General features: G+C 35.1%; 2 protein-coding genes and 1 pseudogene across 6 annotated transcripts; all 3 read left to right on the top strand.

The window, feature by feature from the left end:
• Positions 1 to 2189: 2189 nt before the first annotated feature.
• LOC148870791 (transcription factor MYB64-like) lies at positions 2190 to 4893 on the top strand. Its single transcript, XM_088969991.1, has 3 exons — positions 2190 to 2602; positions 2712 to 2838; positions 3915 to 4893. The coding sequence occupies exons 1-3, from the start codon at positions 2190 to 2192 to the stop codon at positions 4746 to 4748; spliced, it is 1374 nt and encodes a 457-aa protein (XP_088826117.1). The 3' UTR covers positions 4749 to 4893.
• A 2124-nt stretch (positions 4894 to 7017) lies between these two features.
• On the top strand, positions 7018 to 7442 carry LOC148870790 (protein translation factor SUI1 homolog pseudogene; annotated as a pseudogene).
• A 4366-nt stretch (positions 7443 to 11808) lies between these two features.
• Positions 11809 to 19195, top strand: LOC148870789 (myosin heavy chain-like protein). 5 transcript variants are annotated; one of them, XM_088972526.1, is made up of 6 exons: positions 11809 to 11988; positions 12148 to 12322; positions 13376 to 13713; positions 14598 to 14916; positions 18839 to 18897; positions 18991 to 19195. In XM_088972526.1, the coding sequence occupies exons 3-6, from the start codon at positions 13485 to 13487 to the stop codon at positions 19020 to 19022; spliced, it is 639 nt and encodes a 212-aa protein (XP_088828652.1). In that variant the 5' UTR covers positions 11809 to 11988; positions 12148 to 12322; positions 13376 to 13484; the 3' UTR covers positions 19023 to 19195. The 5 variants fall into 5 exon arrangements, with proteins under 5 accessions (XP_088828652.1, XP_088828650.1, XP_088828648.1 ...); XM_088972524.1 differs by having other exon boundaries at positions 11812 to 11970; positions 13262 to 13713; XM_088972523.1 differs by having other exon boundaries at positions 11849 to 11988; positions 13262 to 13713.
• The last annotated feature ends 867 nt before the right edge of the window (positions 19196 to 20062 follow it).

Raw genomic sequence — 20062 nt, 5'->3', positions numbered from 1 at the left:
ATTGCACAATTATTGCAGAATTGAAAGAACAGGGCAAATTATTTTTACTTCTATTAATAATACAAAGTTATATTTTAATCATTTCATTGTAGAAGAATACGATCTTTGAACATGCTAAGTGAATTAAAATTATATTCATATAAATTTTGATCTATTTAACTAAATTATATTAATGATTACAAAAATTTTGTTGCAGAATCAACAACAGTGATGACATTGTAAGGATGGTTCAACATTATTTTAATCTTTGAAACTCTATTAATTTATTTTTACATAATAATGCAAATATAGTAACTTGATATAGAGATTTTTCAAATTCATTTTTTTCTAATAGCAATATTTATTATGACTTACATTATTGTTTACTTATATATTTTGTGAGGCAAATGATATAAAATTCATATTTCATTTTAATCCTTTATTCATCATGGATGATGAATTTTTCCGTACATTACACGGGTCCCTGCTAGTATAGGTCTATGTATAACATAAAATATATAACAAATATGATTATGTCCTCATCAAAGGAGGATGTAACGTGATTATTCTTTGTTGAAGGGAATGGGCATCAAATTAGGTGGGTTAAGTTATATGGAAGAATCTAGCTTTTGAGGCCCTCAACCCAAGTTTATGTCAAGCTCTCAAACTTTCTAGCCAAGTCTAGAGTCCAAAAAGGCCCAAAACGTGCAAAATCTAGGACTGAATTGGGTTGGATTTAGGATTAGGGCTGTCAAAGGATCGGATATTGATCCAACCCGAGCTGGTCCAATATGAGTCCATTACAGATGGACTGAACCAGGTCCAATTGGACTGGATGGGATCCAAAACAAGCCTAATCCATTGACACCCCTAGTTGGGAATTGGGATGGGTCCACCCGAAGTTACAGCCCTAACTGTAGCGGGGTAAAATATCTAAAGCTTTAAACAAAGACACTTGGGAATTCCCACAAGGCATAAGCAGAAGAAAGATGACCGACGAACTAGTCAAAATTCTAATTACTAATTAATACAAAATCTTTAAAGCGCATGGTATTTATTTATGCTTGTACAAAATCGGTTACAAAGATACCTAAATTGAACCTGCTAAATGCTAATTGTCGTTAGGGAGAAAAAAAAAAAATAGTCAGTCATCTATCTTACTGCAATAACGATAGTGCAGTTTAATTATGCTCCTTTATGAAATATTTATTTCTCTTTTTTCTATTTTCAAAAGTAATAAATGCTGGTCTACCCGCCAATTTAATTGTAAAATCTAACGTTCCTTTTCTTTAAGCATGTAGAGTGGATTAGGGTTATAATCCTGGTTCAACATTAATTAATTATTAATTAATTAGACAATGTGACAATTATACTGTATTTGGTTGGTAGAAAATAAGAGAGAAAGAGAATTTTGAGGAAAATGTTGTTAAGAAATTTTGTGAAATTACTCAAAAACTTTTCCTGAACTCCCTCTGTTTGTTGCTTATCAAATCAAATATAGCCTAATGGTATTCTTGTTTGAACTCATCGTTCCACCTTAAAAGTATGCGACTTATGAGAAGCTCTCAAGAAAAAAATTCAGAGCAATGACTAGTGGTTTGTCTTTCTTGAGTCATGATTCATGAATTACGCCAGTTGGGCTTCGTTATCATCCATGATTTACTCAAACTCGGACAGTTTCCAAATATAGCAGCATGACTATTAGGGGTATATCAGTAATATCACAGTCGAAATTAATACAGCACTAATCCAATGATTAATGATGAAGCATGAAATGCTCCCTGAATTCACTCTTTTCTCATAATTATAACTTTATTAGTTAATAAAAGCTAAAAGGGTTTCCAATTTCTCCCTCATCTTTTGTAATTTCAAAATAGATTAATCAAATACGTGCTTAATATAATGAAAAATGAACCCACTAATGACTAACCCCCCTACCTCTAATTTCAGCTTTTGTCCCAAAGGAAGCTGAGGCGTTACAGACGCTGCCAAACCTCAGCCGTTGGATGCACCCAAGATCGATGGTTGTTAAAAACCAGCCCAAGTGTGGCTTATCAAATGGCGAATAAAGAGTTCTGTCTTGTATAACCGTGTTCTCTTACATGGATTGGAAGAGAAGGAAAAGCCAGCCCAAATCGAATGCAGTTCTGATGCAGGTAATTTGAGAAGCAATTTTCTTTTCTAATTTTAATCTTCTTCAAGCTGCCGTCATGAAACAGGGCCCTCATTTGTTTCGGCTTAGTACTACTCCATTAACAGCCATTGAGAGGTTTCTTTGGAGTCCAAGCGATTTATCACAGAAACCGACCGAGTTAAATGTAACTGAGGGAGAGATGCTCGTTTCTTCAGATGGGTTCGTTGATCTTTCAACTACTAGTGGTGCAACCGATGGTTACTCTACTGGAGCTTCGTTGCCTAATCTTCAAAATATGAGCTTCGTAGATGGGTTGTTTGTAGATGGAGATTCATTTAACTGGACGAGTGAGAACAGGAATCACGAAAAGTTGGGTGTAATAGAGAAGGTGACATTGGGAGAGAAGGAAGCAGTGAGTTTAGGTAAGAGAACCAAGGGTGGATCTTCTGCTAATTTGATAAAAGGACAGTGGACGGATGAAGAAGACAGGTGATGCTCAAAACTGTTATATAGATTTGATACACATTTAACTTAAAAAGTTTGTTTTGAATTGAAGATTAATATTAATTTGTACGTTTTTTTTTTTCTTGTTCTGAAGATTATTGATTAGATTGGTGAAGCAATATGGTGTGAAGAAATGGGCTCATATTGCTCAGAAGTTGGTTAGTCGGGCTGGGAAGCAGTGTCGAGAACGATGGCATAATCATCTCCGCCCTGATATCAAGGTTTCTTCTGCTTGTCTTCATTATTTTCGTGGGCATATTTAGTTTCTTTTCTATACATGTTCGTTTTATTTCCTTGTATTTTCTTTCCTGTATGCACTGATCATGAGATCTGAATAAGGTTTCCATCACAACTTTTTTTTTTTTCATCTGGGCTTTGTTTCTGAAGTTCTTCATGAAATCCTGGTTCCTTTTCACATGTGGGTTTTTTATTTTCTGCAACAACTGACATACTTATGTACAAGAAGTTATGCATTTTGGTTAGTTTGTTATAATTATTTTTTACAGGTTATACAATTATAAAAGAAAACCCTATTACTTTGTAAGAGATGTCATCCAGTTATATTGAAATGTTTCCACGAATAGGCCCTACAGTTATGGTTGAAAGAGATTTTATTAGTTAGTAGAGGCTATTAGCTAGTTGTAATAACTGTAGTAAAAATATTGTTTTTTTTTTTCTGTGCAAACATTACATTTCCATTTACAGCTTTTATAAGGCAAATACGAAAGATAAGTTAGTTTTGTTCTCCTTTATAGAACTATATTCACTAATATAACCTCTTTCAAGTTCCAAAGCACTATAGTAATAGCAAGTTTAAAACGGGAGACAAAACAAACACAACATAATTGGATTGTTTAGAAACTTTTCTTTTTTTTCCTATAATTCTTATACATATGCATCATATATGTTATATGCAGAACTTTATGTAGAAAATACATTCTAATTTCTAATAATATATATGCAGATTAAAAAAAAATCATTACTAGGATTCATATGATAGAATAGTACCGTTATAAACTGTGTAACCAAGTTTTTTTTTTCTTATTAGATATTATTTATTTATAAAATATTAATCATAGCATACCCCTCTAAATTTGTGTGCTCATTTTAAAACTTTCCATAGTAAACCCGACAATTCTCTGGTCAGCCTTCATTTCTTGTTTAGCATCTCTCACTCACATTCCTTTTTTATTTTCAGTTTAGTCTTCATTTTCATGTGATATTGAAGGGCTTTCCTAGAAAACGCCATTCATGATTTATGTTTGTTCTTTCATCTTCTTTTCGTTACCTTTTGTAGAAGGATGCATGGAGTGAAGAAGAAGAGAGATTGTTGATTGAAGCCCATGAGAAGATTGGAAACAAATGGGCAGAAATCGCAAAGCGAATCCCTGGAAGGACTGAAAATGCGATAAAGAACCACTGGAATGCTACGAAAAGAAGGCAAAATTCAAAGAGAAGGCTCAAAAAAGCAGCAATTCAAGGAGGAAAATCCAAGCCATCTCTACTACAAGAGTACATAGAGAAGAAGATTTTGAAGGATAACTCCACCAATAAAACCCCGACTACTCCCACTAACACGAAGGCCACTGATTCCACACTCCCCACGACCCCATCAAAACAGTTCAGTGTTACACTCCCAGAAACATCTGAATCCACCCTCACAGAGGATTTTCTGACATTGATTGTCCAGACATACGACGAGGAATTGCATTTCATCACAAAATTCTTTGAGAACATCTATGAACAGTCATCCGATGGTACGATTGTGGAGTCTACAAATGAAGATACAGGTCATGGTTGGGTTTTCCAAAATCCTCTCCCTTTTGACTCTCAGACATCTATCGAGGCGGATGAACGTAGTGGCTACTCTTCCACGACCCCGATCACAAACGCGTACGTTGATAACATCTCTGGAGAAGACACCAAGACATTACATCTGTACTCAGATCTTTACCTCTCCTATCTCCTGAATGGAGCTACTTCTTCATCCTCCATGAGTCAGAACTACTATTTCGAAAACCCAGACATAGACCTGCTGAGGAATCAATCTTCTTCAGATGGCAAGAAAGAGATGGATTTGATAGAGATGGTATCTTCTCAGTTCTCTCAGAGCAGTAGCAGTAGCTTTTGATGTTTAGATCACTCAGTATCAGTGTTTCTAAATAAGGATTTCTTACCACATTTTGTTAATTATTGAGAATGTTTTATAGATTGAATTAGGCAGGTATTTGAAGAAATGGAAAGAAGTTTCTTTTGGTAGGGTTGACAGAGAAAATTGGTGTACTCTACTGTGCATTTCTTGATTTTACATTTTTACCGAGTCCAACGTGGCAACATCTGAGTTCAGATTACACTAGAGTTAGGGGTGTCAATTAGAGTTAGGGGTGTAAATGGACCGATTTTGGGTTTGACCCTGTCCAAATCAAAATCAATTTGGATTGGAACTGGTCCCTTTGTAATGGATTTATATTAGAATAGGTCAGGTTGAACCAATATCCAGTCTATTAACATAAGATAAGACTATAAGTACGGATCGATGTCGATGAATCGGGTTTAGAATCGACCCAATCTAAATTAAAAATTAAAATCAATTTTAACTAGGAGGTGCAAGTCGAGCAGGTTGTTCCATATATGGTAGAATCGGATTGGACCAATATCTGATCCGGTCCATGCATTGACAGCCCTACATGGCTACATGTATCTACCTTTCTCCCAAGAAATCAATAATGACTAACAACCAGTATGTACTGTATCAATGAAAAGCTTCTTTAATTGAGTGTGAGAAGGCTCGACTTAATTAAACAGTCTATCCCATTAAGACATGGCTAATGGAAGGCCTCGATTACAGCAAAACCAGAGTCCACATCGTGAATTAGCTGAAATTCAGAAAGACTGGTAGTAGTTCCATACTTCCATCCCAGGAAATCCATAATTGATCTTTTACAGCCCATGTTTCTGTTATTAATAGGTTGCCATTAAATGACGAGTCCACAACGACAATCTTTGATCTCTTTTTAAACTTAATTAGACAACGGAAAAACTTCCCTCTCTAACCAATTTCTTTTTTATTTTCTTCTTTTTTTTTTAACAAAAAAAGGGGTATCAAAAGAATTAACTTACAAGAAGTAAATGAGTGGGTAACCCATGAAACTCTGTGGGTGCACCAAATTAACCTTCCAGACAGGAATTAATGGGCCACTCATTAACTATGCTAGAGCGTAAATAGACATGAATGAAGTCGAATCATCACTGCTTCTCATGCTTCAGTAATGGGTGAAGCTTTGATTGATCTGCTCTGGAGAAACCACTAGAGTGCCCGTTTGGGAGGGCTGAACAACAGTGCTACCGCCTCTTTATTTTTCAGATTTAAATCCTGACATTAAACCCAAAAACCTTAGCCCTAAACTATTAAACCCTAAACCTTAAACCTTATAATCTAAAGTTTAAATCTCTAAGTCGCTCCTAAACCGTAACCCTAAACTTTAAATTTATTGTATAAAATGCCTTTGATAGGATGCATGTTCTCCAATTGGGATAGGAGCCAATTATCTTCTGCCACATAGACCACTTATAATATATTTTTAGTGAAAAATCCAGAGAGCCGAAATTTGGGTGTCAATGAGTCATTTGATGATTTGAAGGGCTGTCCGCTTCCATCCTCTTTGAATGGTTAAACATATACTTTTTTGTTTCTTTCTTCCTGTTTTTTAATCAGAATAGCTAAGATTATACACTTGGCATGACTTAGGCTATATTTGGTGAATAAGAGGTTATTAAAAGCACAAGTACTTCTTAGAAATGTTTCTTTTAATAACCAGTTAAGGGTGTTTGGCAATTCACTTGTGTTATCATTTATTGTGTTTTTTAAGCACTTATTAAGTGGGGATGTTTGGTGAACTACTTTTCCCACAAGTGATTATGTTGAATGACACTTTTAGCCCCCACTTCACTCATACATATAAACAATGCTTTCTATATAATTATAATATACATTTCAATGAAAAATCGCCATATCACCACATCATAACACATGAGAGCTCATGTAAGCCCACACATGGAGTTCCACATGGATAATAATAATAATAATAATAATAATAATAATAATAATAAGGGTAAAATAAAAAACCTCCCCTAAAGTTTCTGACAACCATAAAAATCTCCCTTATAGTTTCACTTTAGAAAAAACCTCCCTTGGATTTTTAAAGAATTTGATGAAAACCTCCCTTCTGTCAATGACCAAGACAAAAAACGTTAAATCAGTTAATCTTTTTTTCTAAATACCTATTTTACCCCTATCAGCATGTTATCCCCTTTTCCTCTCCCGTCGATCTCTTTCTTCTTCAACTGGCCATATATTTGAAACTCCATTTGTAGTCCTCCACTTTCAACGTCCAAGGTTCATGTCTGAATACGACATCCAGATTCCTACAGCCTTCGATCCCTTTACAGAGGCAAATGCTGAGGATTCAGGTGCTAGGGCAAAGGAGTATGTGCATGTGCGTATATAGCAGAGAAATGGTTGGAACATCCTAACAGTGCAAGGTTTGAGGGAGGAATTCAATTATTTCAAAATACTCAAGGATATGAAGAAGGAATTTTGTTGCAATGGTACTATTGTCCAGGACCCAAAGCTAGGCCAAGTTATTCAAGTTCAAGGTGATCAATAGAAAAATGTTTGACATTCCTCATTCAGGCCGGAATTGTAAAGAAGGAACATATCAAGATTCATAGTTTTTTAGCAGCAACAGACCAGTTCCTGCATTACCATACTTTATGCATGTCAGCAAAGAACTCCACTGTCCGAAGAGGAGGGACACAACATTGATTTCACCAATCCAAACCCATTATTTATCTCTCTCTTTTCTTCTCCTCCCTCATCATTGTCCCTACACAGCCTTGAACCGCCTCCACACAGCCTGAATCTCCATGGCGAATATAACACCACTGTTGGAGGCACGGTGGTCGCCATTCCCAACCAAGTGTCATCTAAAGAAGAAGACAGGCCATCAAGTTTACACTCAGATCGATGGTGATGATCATTGGTCAGATTCAAACGTCAAACGAAGAGAGAGAAAGAGAGAGGTCATGTTATGTTATGAGTTATGATCATTCTTCAATCTTCATTGCAGTTTGCAGGACAGATGCTGGCTAACCTGCAACCTCCGCTTTTCTAGTATAGTAGTGTATGGTCCCTCAAATCGCAATCAAAGATTCATCAGATTCCATGTTCTATTCACTTGGAATACCGCTGGATTAATTTCATGTTCTCATGGTTTAAAAGAGAGAGTTGGATTAATTTCATGCGTTGGAATACAACACCGAACCACCCCCACAGAGAGCTTCCGATGACAATTCGGTGTGTTATGTAGGGACAATGAGGAGGGAGGAGAAGAAAAGAGAGCTGAATAATGGGTTTGGATTGGTGAAATGAATGTCGTCTTCCTATTCTTCAAATGGTGGAGTTCAGGGGTAAAGAGGTCGGCGGGAGAGGAAAGAGTATAATATGTCAGCAAGGGTATTATTTCAGTAAAAAACTAAAAATAGATGCAACTAATTTGCAAAAGGGTAAATTAGGTATTTAGAAAAACTGATTCTTCCGTTTAGTGTTTTCTATCCTAGACATTGATGGAAGGGAAGGTTTTACCAAATTCTTTAAAAATCTAGGGGATGTTTTTACTAAAGTGAAACTATAAGGAAGATTTTTATGATTGTTAGAAACTTCAAGGGAGGTTTTTGTATTTTACCCTTAATAATAATAATAATAATGATAATAATAATAAGGAAAAATTCCAGATATGTACCCTTTACTTTAGGCCAAGTGCCAATTTAGTAATCAAACTTTAAAATGCAACAATCCAGTACTCGAACTTCCAAAATGTAACAATCTAGTACCTACACTTAATGGACTGCTAGTTATGTATATCACATGACCTCATGTGCGATTAAGACTTTTGAAAAATATCAAAATTACCCTTGGAAATAAGACATGTTGTTCATCATCTTCTTTCTCAAGAAAATGAAATAGAGCCCAAGCTCTCAACAATTCGGACCATCATTTCATGATGAAAACCCAAGAGCCCAAATTAAAAGGCTCCCCACTCACTATCCTCCAAGAGCCCAAAATAAAGGAAGTGACAAACCCATGTTTTTAAAACCCAAACTTCTTTTAGAGTTCGAATCTGTTATATCTATCAAAAAAAAAAAAAAAAACAATCTATGGTGCAAGCTTAGAAAGAAGCAAGTGGAAAGAACACATATGAGAAATAGTTCATATTAGAACGTAGAAGACCTGTTTGACTGTTTTTCCAAACAAAAAAATTTCTTGAACTGAGTATTGGTTGTACTTAAAAATAGGGGTGATCATTTCAGCTCGGCCTGGAATCATTTAATATATAGATATGTAATGTTTATATTTAAGTTGTCATTTAATATATAGATATGTAATGTTTATATATATGAGTGACATTGGCCTGGAATCAGGCCCGACCCAGCCCGAGCCCGTATAGATCTGAGCTAGGGCTTATGTTTTAGGCCCAGAACCCTAGACCAAGTCGGACTTGGACCTAAGCTATAACCCTTATCATAAGTGCAAAGACCGGCCTAGCCCATGATCACCCCTACTTAAAACCATAGAATTCAATTACATGTATTTGAAAGCACCTTTAGAATATGGGCCCCCTTTCTCCTCGCCCTTGCGCTGCACTCTCCCTATAGCGCTAGCACCACTACTCGACCAACCTCCTCCGACAGAGCCACCCCCTCCAAAAACACTACTAGAACACTTTTCCCATGCTCCTTCCCTCTTCCCGCCATCTTCGTTACCATCTCTGCCCTCCAAAGTAGCAAAAAAATCCAATGAATTCACAATGGGTAATAGGAATTCGGGTTTGATTTATGTCCTACATGAATAACATTGAATTTTTCAAAACAAAGACATCAACCTAAATTTAATATCAAGAAATTAAAAACAACATGAACAAATAAAGTAATAAACAAAATTAGTTTGTAAAGAAAAACCAACATACCTGAACACACAAACGAGAAACCTCTCCTTACATTTTTATAAGAAAGTATCTCTACACTAATATTCATTATCTATAGCATGCATGTGGTAGATTTTTAAAACCTTATTGAGATTATTAGGACATCTGTAAAATAAACCTTGTATAAATGAAATAAAAATAACATATAATCCAACCAGCTTAAACATGCAAAAGAAAATCATTTGGTAATAACAGAATTTTGGTAGCTTTTCACAATATCCACTTGTCCTGTTCTGCTTTTCATTTTTCTGTCTTCTCTCTTTGAAGTATGGGTTTTACAACATCCATGATTCTATTTTTGTCCTCTTTAACCCTTCTCTCTTCCAAGTGAACAGTTGATGTTAAGAATAAATGGGTGAAGCAAAATCTTCTAAGCAATGTGACGCCAATACTACTTGCGATCAATGGTCAATGGTTTCCATTTTCTGTTCCTCTCATAGTCTTTTGAGAGTCATTTACACTTCTTTTGTGGGCTCTGGTTTCATCGGTGGTATTCCAAAATAGGTTTTTTGTCTTATTATATCAGATTATCCGATTTGTCTTATTATATCAGATTATTCGGTTTTTTCATATGGAAGGCCCATCCTGCTATTTTTGGATGAAAAAAAAAAACAATTTTAGTATGATGAATATATTTTCTTGCGGGAAGAGAAGGCCATGCCGCCTTAACGAAGGCCCATCCAACTTTGATACATATAGTAGATTAGATTTCTTTATTTTTAATATATATTTTATTTATGCATTTTTTGAAGCCTAATAAACTTATGTCGATTTTATAGAAATTTGCAGATATTTGAATATTAAACAAATTGAATTTGAATCCATATTTTACACATCCATAGGATATTAAATCGAATTTAGTCTGGTCTCTTTAACAAAGTATTCGTTGAGTCCAAGTGTATAGCAGCTCTCACCACCTTTGTGAAGCATTGTTAATGTTGGTAAAAAAAGTATTGTACTATCCAAGGAGAATTCAATTACGGCCAGGGGTAAAGGCGAGTAACCAATAAAAAAACTTATGATAAGTGAGGCATCATTAGCATTACCTTGTTATTTTTGCCACATGCCATCTACCAATACACTTGATCTGCCATATGTTTACTTCAAACGTCCACGTCGACCTATGTCTACTCAAAATTCAGAGGCTCATGGTAAACACATGGCAACCTATGTCTACACTTGTTACAATCACGTAATGTTGTTCATATAATTAATAATAAAAAATAAAATGGAATTTTGGTTTAATATTAATAAATTATTACTGTTCATGCAAAAACAGAAGAAAACATTAATAATAAATAATAAATTATTATTAGTATTCATGCAAAAAATAAATTATTAATCATATTATTCATATTAATAATAAAAAATAAATGTAATATTCAACAAACACGAGAAAAAAATTGTAGTTGTTCATACAAAATATTATAAAACCAAATACATATACAACATTGCATCATTTTTGAGTTCATATGTTACTGAAAAATTGAAAAAAAAAATGGTTTTCACTAAAATATACAAAAAAAAAGGTAAAAACATTGAAACGACCAAAGTAGTAGTATTAGGAAGCATTAACTATGGTCGCATGCGAGTTTCAGGTGGGGTTTTTGTCCAAAATTTCAGATCTGAGAGAAATCACGCAAGCAACAACTCAAATGTTAATACACTTCAAAAAAACAAAGAAAAAACAAGCTTTGAACGAAGATGAACGTTTGGAAATGCAAAACGACCCACCCACCGGTCGATTTCATGCCACTAAATTCGTCACCAGTCGCCCTCCAAACTCTTGCTGCCACTACCCTGTTCGAACTGGGCGAATGGAGAAGACAAGGGTTTCTTCCATTCGCGGGGTAGTTTGGGTATTAGAAAACATTTTAGGGATGAACCGCCCCAGAATTTTTGACAATAAGTACTTAAAAAAAACCACCTTAAACCTGTTTTTTGTTAAGTGCTTTTTTAAAGGGTAAAATATAAAAATTTCTCCTGGAAAAACCTCTCCTATAGTTTAATTTTAGCAAAAATCTCCTTTTTATTTTTATAAAAATCGACAAAAACCTCCCGTCAATAACCAAGACGAAAAACGTATAAAATTACACTTTTATCCTTAGACATCATCTGAACTATTTGCAAAATATCATTTTTGCCCTTATTGAGCAACTCACTACACTCCCTGTACTCTTGAGAAAACACTCGAACCCTAACCCTAACTGTTGCAAGCAACCATACTTGGAATATTCCACTTCCCGGAATATTTCGTACATCTTCTGGCGGTGATTCTTCGCTGGACGACGACCGTACTTCATTTTGTTGGCCAGTTTCTTCATTAAAGTTCATTTTTTTCACCGGAATATTTCACTTCCCTTTCGTTTAGTTTGTAGATGTTGTAGTGTTCGAAATATTCTTCATCGGAATTATAATAGTCCTGACTGTTCAACGATTTGTTCGATCAATCTTTCCAACTAAAAAGTTCTAGTTGAATGGTTGTAGGGTTTGAAGAAGCATCTGAAGAAGCATCTCGTCACAATCTGCAACAGACAAATCGTCACCGTAGAGAGAAGAAACAAAAATTGTGAGGGCTCTCGACGGAAACGTGCCCCAATCTCTTTGAGCAACAACTGGTCTGAGCTTCCCGCCTCCATTCCAGTGTTCATCTCCGACCACGGTGAGCTCTCCCCTTCTCCCTATTGCCTTTTTATGTTTTCAATTTTTTTTTTTGCTTCTCTATTTGAGTTTTTCTCTTTAAAAACAAGAAGATCCGTTCCAACTTCACAAAGATAGGATGGGATCTCCATTGTTTTTCTGCCCTGTCTCTCTCTCTCTCTTCGCCATCATCAATGGAAGTAGAAGAGAGCCATTCAGCCACAAGCATTCTGTTTTACATGCTGCAGGATGTTGATGTTACATAGCTTGTCGATTCATCATGAAAGTAATTGCAAAAAGTTTAAATTTGCATCAAAAGTAGTAGGTTGGAGAGGTAGATTGAGCTCTAGTTCTCATTCTCTTATGTGGCTTGAACCAGAGTTTTCTACCCAATCACCTCGAGTCCCACCTGGATGAAACTAGTGTAATAAAAGAGGAACCAAGATAATAAGAGAGGGTAAAGGGTATTTTAGTAAAAATAGGTATACGATAATTCATACAGGGGTAAAATAGGTATTTTGAAAAATATCATAATTGGTCATTGAAGTGCATGGATGCATAAAGTGTGTGAATGTGTGATCCCAGCATTTCTTTTAAGAACACTTATTAAAATTGAAACCAATGCTACGAATTGGTTCTAGAGTAGGTAGGGGCGGTAAAGAGCGGAATTTTTCATGAACTGCTCGAGTTTGGCTCGTAAAAAACTCAGTTCGGCTTTATTTCAATGGAACTCGAGTTCAAACCTACTAAAACTCAGCTCGTGAGGTTCACTGCTTCAAATATATATATTTGATATTTAATATATATAATAAAATTATAAAAAATAATATATGTATAATAAAAATATTATAATTTTTAATTTTTTAAATATCAAATAAACAATATTTTTATATATAATTTTTTTATTTATTATTCGACTCGTTTCCGTTTTTTTGCAAATAAATTTCTTTCTTCCTTGCAGGTAGGATAGGATTGATTTTTGGCATGGGCCCCACCAGTCAATCTTGTCATATTTTTTTATTCTACCGTTCGATTGGAATCCATTCACATTATTCCTTTGACACCAATTCCACAGTTAAAAGGCTTCTTTCCTTTCCGAGGAGACGCGTCGTCAAATTGCAATTCTTCTATTAGGAGCTCTCTGGTACACGATCCATTTCATCAAGCTTCCGAAAGCAGGAAGCATGGAGCGATTGAGATCGCGAAGAATCCATATCCAGTTTGATGCCTCAGAAACCCTAGCTCCCCAAGACGAAAGACTTCGATTGAAGCCTTCAGAGAACGTTACGGAAGAGCAAGAACCTTTTATGGGTGTCAAAGTCCGAAGAAGAGCTTCGTTTCGCAGAGACTACAAAGGGGATTATCTAGACGTTCCTTCGCAACCTTACCTCATGAAGATCTTGGAGAAACAAGGTATATGCTTGTGCGCATATTTCATTGAAATTTGCTTTAGTTCTTTCTTAGTATATCTGAAAATTCGATTCCTTGCTAGAGATTTGATATTCTAACGTTTTTCTGTTGTATTATCCATCTTTTTTCTAAGTTCCAATCGTTAGCTCAAATTTGCGAAGTTTATGCTTTTCCATATAAGTTGTGCCATTTCTAGAAAATTTCGAGTTTCCACTACTTTAATAACGATTCCATGCTCCAAAATCTACAATTTGATGTTTTTTTTTTTTTTTTTTTCCCTAAAAGCCTTAGAATATTACATTTCAGTAAAAAGATGCGATTTCTCTTCTAGATTCGTATCTTTTTGACTATCGGAATATGATAATTTGATTGTGGTACTCATCTCCCATCAATGCAACTTGTAGGATGCATGCTTACTGCTTAGTTAGAAATCGTTTTCCTCTTTCTTTTTCCTTTTTTTTTTTTTTGGCATATAAGTATATAACTATTGGCATTATGTTGGCACCCTATACACAGAAAAGAGGAGAAACCCTATCAAGAACACCCTAATCATTCGATAAGAAACTTTTTTTTTTTGTAGGTTCAGTGTAGTTTCTTACTAACCATTGCAGAGAAGCTCGAATCAGATAGTTTATATGTTCTAGCAGGACAGTTTCTGATGAGGGGTAATTTGCCAGATTGCTCGACATCAGTTTCCGCTACTAGTCTTCTAGGTTATCTTATATACACAGAGTGGTCATGTCATGGATTGAGTTTTGGATTAGAACTTGTACTGAATATTGAAGTTTTCTGATGGGTATGAAACCAATTCTGTAGTATCTGGACAACAAAATTAGATGCACGCTCTATATTTGTATATGCTAATGGGATATCTTCAATTTCTGCAGGTGATAACCAAGTGGTCTTTGCTGATAGGGTTTTGAAGTTCACTGGATCAGGGAAGATGAGACGGCGTATTTTGTTGATTACCGACTTTGCCATTTACATTGTTGACCCAGAAACTGGCTCACTTAAGCGGCGTATAGCACTTGCAGCTGTTGAAAAGCTTTGTTTGAGTGAATTAAACGATAACTTCTTTGCCATTATCATCCCAAGCGAGTATGATTGTCTCATGGCCAGTACAAGGAAAACAGAGATTGTAACAATGTTAGTTGAAGTTACCAAGAGCACATCAGAGTATGAACTGGAGGTGGCTTTCTCCAATAGGTAATTGATACTCATGTTGTTTTTTCACGTCCTAATATTTCCATAAAAATGTTCCTTATTTTTAGGCTAAAATTGTCCTTCTATATGTGGCATGGCCATGCTAACTGGATCCTTTACCATTTATTTCATGGAACCCCTTTGAATTGTCCAAAGGTGAGTTGTTAATTGTGGATTTGGAAATACCTACACCATGTAGTCTCCCATCTTTTGTATTTCTTTAGGTAATAAGCAAAATTGTGAAGATGGTTCAGGCTCGTGTAAAAGAATATCTGACCAGGACAACTTCCATAGATATGCCTAATTGATTGATTATACTGTGGGTCCATACATGCTTTATCCATATACAAAGTAGAATAGATCCTCATTCTGAACCAGCAGGCCATGGGATTCAACAGGGACAGAGATTTTAGCAGTGCTACAAAGGTTTAGGCTGGAAAATGACTTAAACTATACAAAATTGTAAATTAAGGGAGAACCCAATTGGTGATGGGCTGGATGCAGGATGAGGAAAGAACACCTTAGCAGTATAGCAACATTATGAGGGAGATAATGAGATCAAAAGAAACAGAATTGTATATGCAACTTGGGTTTATAGATCAGTTAACAGATTGATAGATGCTTCGGCAAGGAGTGGACAGAGATTTTATTTTGGGGCAGGGAAAACTGTGATTAAAAAAAAATAGTGGCCATTGATTTAAAAGGCGCATTTTAGGGTAGGCGCCTCGCCCAGGTCCTAGGCGCAGCCCTTTCAAAAGGCACACGCCTGGCCTAGTGCACCTTGTGCCTCAGCCCAGGCGTGCGCCTTTTGAAAAATTGACACTTTTTTGCTTTATTTGGTAATATTGTTCATTGATTCATCCTAATTAAAACTATAAAATCATTATTTTTTTATGTGAGAATTAAGAATTTAAGACCTAACGTGGACTTGTTTGGGCTTGCCTTGAGGGGCATGGCACAAAGGAGGCTCGTAGAATAAGGAATGTAATATGTTTTACATCACATTAACTACTTGAAGTAATGCAATTGAGAAAAAAGAGATTGTGGGTTTTATATGTTTGATTTTATTTTTAAATTCTCATTTGAATATGCTTTGTATGCTATATTTATGTATTTTAATTTTAGATAATAGGTTTTTTAAAACATTTATTTTAAATTTTAAGTTTATATTTTTATCAATATTATGTTTAATATTTTTTATTTTTTTTGATTTTTTTAGCTTTTTATTTATTTTTTATTTTTTTGTGCCTTGCTTAAAAGGCATGTGCCTCACCTTGTGCCTTGTGCCTCAAGCGCAAATTGACCCCTACACCTTTTTTGCGCCTTGCAATTTTAAAACTTTGGGCCTATCAAAAAACGTAAAAAGATAGTGGCCTATCAAAAAATGTAAGAAGATAGTGATTTTTTTTTTATAAGCAGCAAAAAAATATTGTATTACTGTAAAAAGGGTGAAACCCTCAGAATTTACAAAAAGTGTGACTATGATATCTGCATGACATATACAGTATGTTCAAAAAATGATGGAACTCCATTCATTCCAGAAGCAAACAGGAGTAACTCCTGAGAACTGATTCAGTGCTTTGGCTCATCTCATCTAGATTCATTCAATTCTACAGATAATAGCTTCTGTGGTAGAGGCCTTAGCTTTAAACATTCTGCTGTTTCTCTCTTTCCAAATGGTCCAACAAATGATGGAAGGTAAAATTGTCCACCCTCCAACAAGACAGCAGATCAGCCATAGAAAAAGGAAAGACCCACTGTCTGTGGAACAACCGAAGAAACTGGCACCAAATCATATGAGATACAGGACAATGTATGAGCAGATGGTTGGATGATTCTGGCACCTCTACGGACAAGCAGCAAACATTCTCCAGTTCCATGCCCCTTTTCTGCCAAGTGTTAACAGTCTAAATCTTTTCCCACATACCACCCAGCAGACCACACAAAAAAGATTGTCTTCAAAGGGACTTGAACCTTCCAAATCCAAGCCCAAGGGATTGTAGGGGAGAAACCACTTAGAGCTCTGTAACAAGATTTAGTGAAGATGAGACCTGTTTTCAATAGCCTCGGAAAAATGGACATTCATATGAACTCCATTCAGTCTTTTCAAGAGTTCCTCAAGCATCTCCAATTCCCAATCATTCAAATGTATTCTAAAATTATGACACCACACCAGCTTAGAGTTACATAAGTCAATATAGTCCTTAACTGGTGCCTCCCTTGTTAGTAGCAATGCCATAAAGTGATGGGAAATCTTCACACAGTGGCCAGTCAGAACACCATCTCTCCCTGCATAAAAAGTGAAATGGCAATCATCTCAGGGATGCTTGTCAAATTTTTAATTAATCTTACAAAACTTAATTATAGATACTTTCTAGCATATCTAAACATAATGATGTTCAAGAGTTAATATCAATTGCTAGTGCCATGTTCATTTGTTCTTTTAGTAAAATGTTGTATTACCATGAAGGGGGACATCCAACTTACATGTGATCTCTAAACATGTATATTTGTATTTTATAGAAAATGCAAAATATCACATTAATTGACAATGGTAATAGGCACCATATAATTTTTCTTTCAAGGCTAACCTTCAGCTCTATCAAATCAAGGTCAGCTCGTATAACTTCTTGGTATCATTGAATGGTTTCTTGAATTATGAAAATACTGGTTTCAGATGATATAATCTAAAGGTCATATATAATAGATGATCTGTGGTTTCTGCCCTTTCAAAACATAAGATGCAGCTATTGATGATCATCTTATTGGTTGTTGGTACTGAACCTATGTATTTTTGTTCGAGGAAGCACACCACATCAAGAATACCATTTTATTAGGTCCCAGGGGATTGGTCTGCTATCCAACAACTTAAAGCAGCAGTAGCATCTTACTCCAAGGCCATTTATCTTCCTCCACTATAGCCCTGGGTAACCTTCCAAACAAATCAAAAGATGTAGACACTTCACGAGTGACATGGTTAAATAATCACAACCTCTTAGGAATATACACTATGTTCTTCTCTGTAGAAACCATTTGTTTCAGGAGAAATGAAATCCCACTCTGGTTTTTGAAGTGGCCTACATTTAATTGGTGAGTAAAATAGTGCTCTATGTTAGTCAATGAAAAGCTAAAAAATTATACTACCCATTTGTTGGAACACCGGGTTTATTGTTTTTCTTCAATTCTTCTCTCCCATTATCTGCCCTCTAATGTTGGATAAGAAATAGCTACAAGAATGTTGTCTTTTTCATTAATATTCAGCATCAAGAATTATACATAGAAATTGGTACATAATACCATGTTCATCAACTAAAAGCTTCTTACATATGTCAATTACATACGTAATACCATTGTTTAAAGACGAGAGGGGATCTGTCAATAAAAACAAGGGTGTCATAATTTCAGAAGCTAACTTAGATTCTTCAAGACCACTTTAAAAAATGGTGTCTCAATTAGAAAATAGAAACAATTTAAATAACTCCTTATTTAGATAAGTATCAATTTAAAAAATGAAATAACTTAGAAAAATATGGTTCATCAATTTGTAACGTATCCATAATTTGGCTACATATTTCTTAATTGGCATGATCTTGGATTTGTTGAATGACAATCAAATGATACTTTTCAGCAGTAATAAATCAAGTTATTTGTGCATACTTTCAATATGAGGCCATTAGTAGAGTAAGACTTGTACTATGTTTTCTTCTATCAATAAATTTCCCTACTTTTCGTAAAAAATGAATGAATTAAATAAACCAAGTCAATTGGCTCATTAATTCCATTATTTTGTGCATCTTTTTTTTTGTTTTTTGTTTTTGATAAGATAAAGAATGATTTCATTACTATTTCCTTATTATCCTATTTTCCCTTGACATTTTGCTAAATGATTTTGTTTAGCTACCTAATTTTTCATGTTAATTTGTAGATTTGAATACAATACTTCTTCTGTACTGGTCAAGGAAGTTCAATTTGAGGAAGTTGAAGGTTTGTATTACGTGATATGCTTTATTCATGAAGATAGATTTTGAGTGTTTATTTTTCCTAGTTCCTAAGGCTTTTGATATTTTTAAATTTCAGAAGGTGTGAAAACGAGGATTGTGCGGAAGTAAATGGCTATTTTCCTTGTAACATTACATACTGAGATTGAATGGAATTGTAGGATGGATTGGTTTTGTTCCTTGTAAAGGTAATTGATTCTCTGTGTATTGTGCACGGCTTCTATTGTCATCATCATTGAATAATGTATTTTATTCTCTCTCAAATATATTTTTCTTATCATGTATTTGCAAGTTTTGCAACTTAAGTTTCAGTTTCAGATCAATTTTATATGTTAAAGTGGAAATAACAAAGTGACTATTAAAAGCCACCTTCAAAATTTAGTGTTTCAAAGCCTTAAAACTATCCGATTCTCCTATGACCATGAGAATTGCTAGACAAGTGGTTGATTTTCCAAAATACCCCATGCTCTGCAGCTATAGATCATGATGCAATAATATTTGATCAGTCTGGCAAATCCAATGGGTGCTGATGACTGCCTGACTTTATCATGCAGAATTGAGTCAAATTCTGAACCTGAGAGTTATGATCTAAATATAATCACCTAGTGGTGACATGGTAACTGAGTTTTCTCAGTTTATATGTATAGTCAGTTCAGTTATTTATCCCAGTACAAACCTTTTTACATGTGCTAAATTCAGATAAGTGAGATGGTGCTGGATGGATGATACTTAGAGGATGATGGGAGGGGGAACATAGTGCATGTGTATCTAATCACATACTGTATTAGATGGTTTTGGTCTTTAGAGTCACGAAAATGGGCTGGAGTTTGTTGGGTTTGCTATGAACAGCAGTTTCTCATCGATAGAGAAACACAAATCTGCAGCGAACGGAGGTTCTCTTATTATTGCGTAAAGAAAAAAAAGCAGAGAAATTCACCAGGGATGCCCATTTGGAATTTTGGTAGTATTGTGCTCCCACTTTTTCTTCTTCTTTTTCTTTTTGTTTTTTTTTTTTTTCTGTTTTTGAGAGAACACTTTCATTTATTTCAAGTTCAGTATTTATTTTGCTTTTGATCTTTCAATTTCAAGCAAAATATGGTGGCATTTCCCATCTTTGTTGTTTTCTTTTTTTGTTTTTTTCACTTGCATAG

This window comes from Nelumbo lutea, chromosome 2 (genome assembly GCF_056320005.1).
Source record: "Nelumbo lutea isolate HS-2025 chromosome 2, American lotus-T2T, whole genome shotgun sequence".
Lineage (NCBI taxonomy): Eukaryota > Viridiplantae > Streptophyta > Magnoliopsida > Proteales > Nelumbonaceae > Nelumbo > Nelumbo lutea.
The sequence above is the reverse complement of the archived record's forward strand: the minus strand, read 5'-3'. Positions and strand labels throughout refer to the sequence as shown.

Coding starts and splice junctions, on each gene's coding strand:
- LOC148870791 (XM_088969991.1), top strand. CDS start 2,190: ATGAAACAGGGCCCTCATTTGTTTCGGCTTAGTACTACTCCATTAACA. Junction 2,603..2,711: donor TGGACGGATGAAGAAGACAG/GTGATGCTCAAA, acceptor CTTGTTCTGAAG/ATTATTGATTAGATTGGTGA. Junction 2,839..3,914: donor ATCTCCGCCCTGATATCAAG/GTTTCTTCTGCT, acceptor TACCTTTTGTAG/AAGGATGCATGGAGTGAAGA.
- LOC148870789 (XM_088972526.1), top strand. CDS start 13,485: ATGGAGCGATTGAGATCGCGAAGAATCCATATCCAGTTTGATGCCTCA. Junction 13,714..14,597: donor GAAGATCTTGGAGAAACAAG/GTATATGCTTGT, acceptor CAATTTCTGCAG/GTGATAACCAAGTGGTCTTT. Junction 14,917..18,838: donor GAGGTGGCTTTCTCCAATAG/GTAATTGATACT, acceptor GTTAATTTGTAG/ATTTGAATACAATACTTCTT.